Source organism: Buceros rhinoceros, unplaced genomic scaffold (genome assembly GCF_000710305.1).
Source record: "Buceros rhinoceros silvestris isolate BGI_N320 unplaced genomic scaffold, ASM71030v1 scaffold41797, whole genome shotgun sequence".
Lineage (NCBI taxonomy): Eukaryota > Metazoa > Chordata > Aves > Bucerotiformes > Bucerotidae > Buceros > Buceros rhinoceros.
In genome coordinates, this window is record NW_010421154.1 from 21,652 (window position 1) to 22,654 (window position 1,003).

Here is a 1,003-nt window from a genome sequence, read left to right on the forward strand (position 1 = left end):
CCTGCTGACAAAAAGCTCCTGAGTAGGAACAAAAGTTTAAGATACTTGAAGATTGCGGCCAGTGTGTTTTTAATAAAATTAATTATGGATTAGGAGAGGTAGATAAGGTAACTTAATGTGACTTATGAATATCAAGGCCAGAAAGGATTAGTTAAAAGTTATCTATTATGCATTTTGGATCCAATATTATTGAAGCTTTTTTGCATTCACAAAAAAATGATAAATGCAAGATCACGTCACTCCACGTGGCCAAACTAAACTGGAATTAATTAAACATTTAAACAGGGCCTCAAGCACAGTCTAAAAAATTAGCAGAATAGTACTCTGGAATACGGAACAGTACTTTTAGCTACTAGAGAGTGACATTCAGGGGCTCTTTACTAACAGGGGCACTGTATGTTTGTAGCACTATGCTAACCCCATATAAACAATATTATAACTTTCATATACGGGAATTGCAAAGAAAGCTGGGCTTGCCTTTTCCTCCATGCACCTGACAAATTCTCCTTGTTTGGAATATCCCACGGGCTGCTTTTTCACTTCGCTCCTTTTTTCCATACGGGATTCAAACACCTCTGGACTGGATCTGAATCAGAAAAGGGGCTATGAACAGTGCTGGGTGATAAACATAACCTGGCCTTTTAAAATGCTTGCTGTGGTAACGATTCCTGTTCTTCAGTTGACATTTTCATCCCCTGTTGGTAAAACTCTCTCCTATCGAGCTGACCGGGTTTGGAAATCGACTCCTACTGATACCTGCACGTGAATTTCAAAGCAGCATTTGGGCCGAGCTAATTAATTTTCTCGTGACACTAAAAATTCCCTCCCTCCTCCCCCCAAAACAGCACTGCCGCCCCTCTTCTCGAAAAGCAGCTCCCGGCCACCCTGCTGCCCCCTTCCTCCTCCGCAGGGCCCGGCCCGCCCGCACCTCCGCAGCTCCTGGATCTTGCGCCGGTACTTCCCGTAGAACGGGTTCTCCTCCAGCGCCGCCTCTCCCGAGCCC

The 1,003-nt window shown here is 44.7% G+C and overlaps 1 protein-coding gene across 1 annotated transcript in view; it reads right to left on the bottom strand.

Moving 5' to 3' along the window:
• Window positions 1–997, bottom strand: part of ATPAF1 (ATP synthase mitochondrial F1 complex assembly factor 1) — a 9,228-nt gene extending 8,231 nt beyond the window's left edge. Inside the window, exons 1-2 of the mRNA XM_010139553.1 lie at window positions 929–997; window positions 478–586 (exon numbers count right to left, since the gene is read on the bottom strand). Coding sequence (XP_010137855.1) covers window positions 478–558 — 81 coding nt within the window. The 5' untranslated portion in view covers window positions 559–586; window positions 929–997. The remainder of the gene's footprint in view (window positions 1–477; window positions 587–928) is intronic.
• Window positions 998–1,003: the final 6 nt, after the last annotated feature.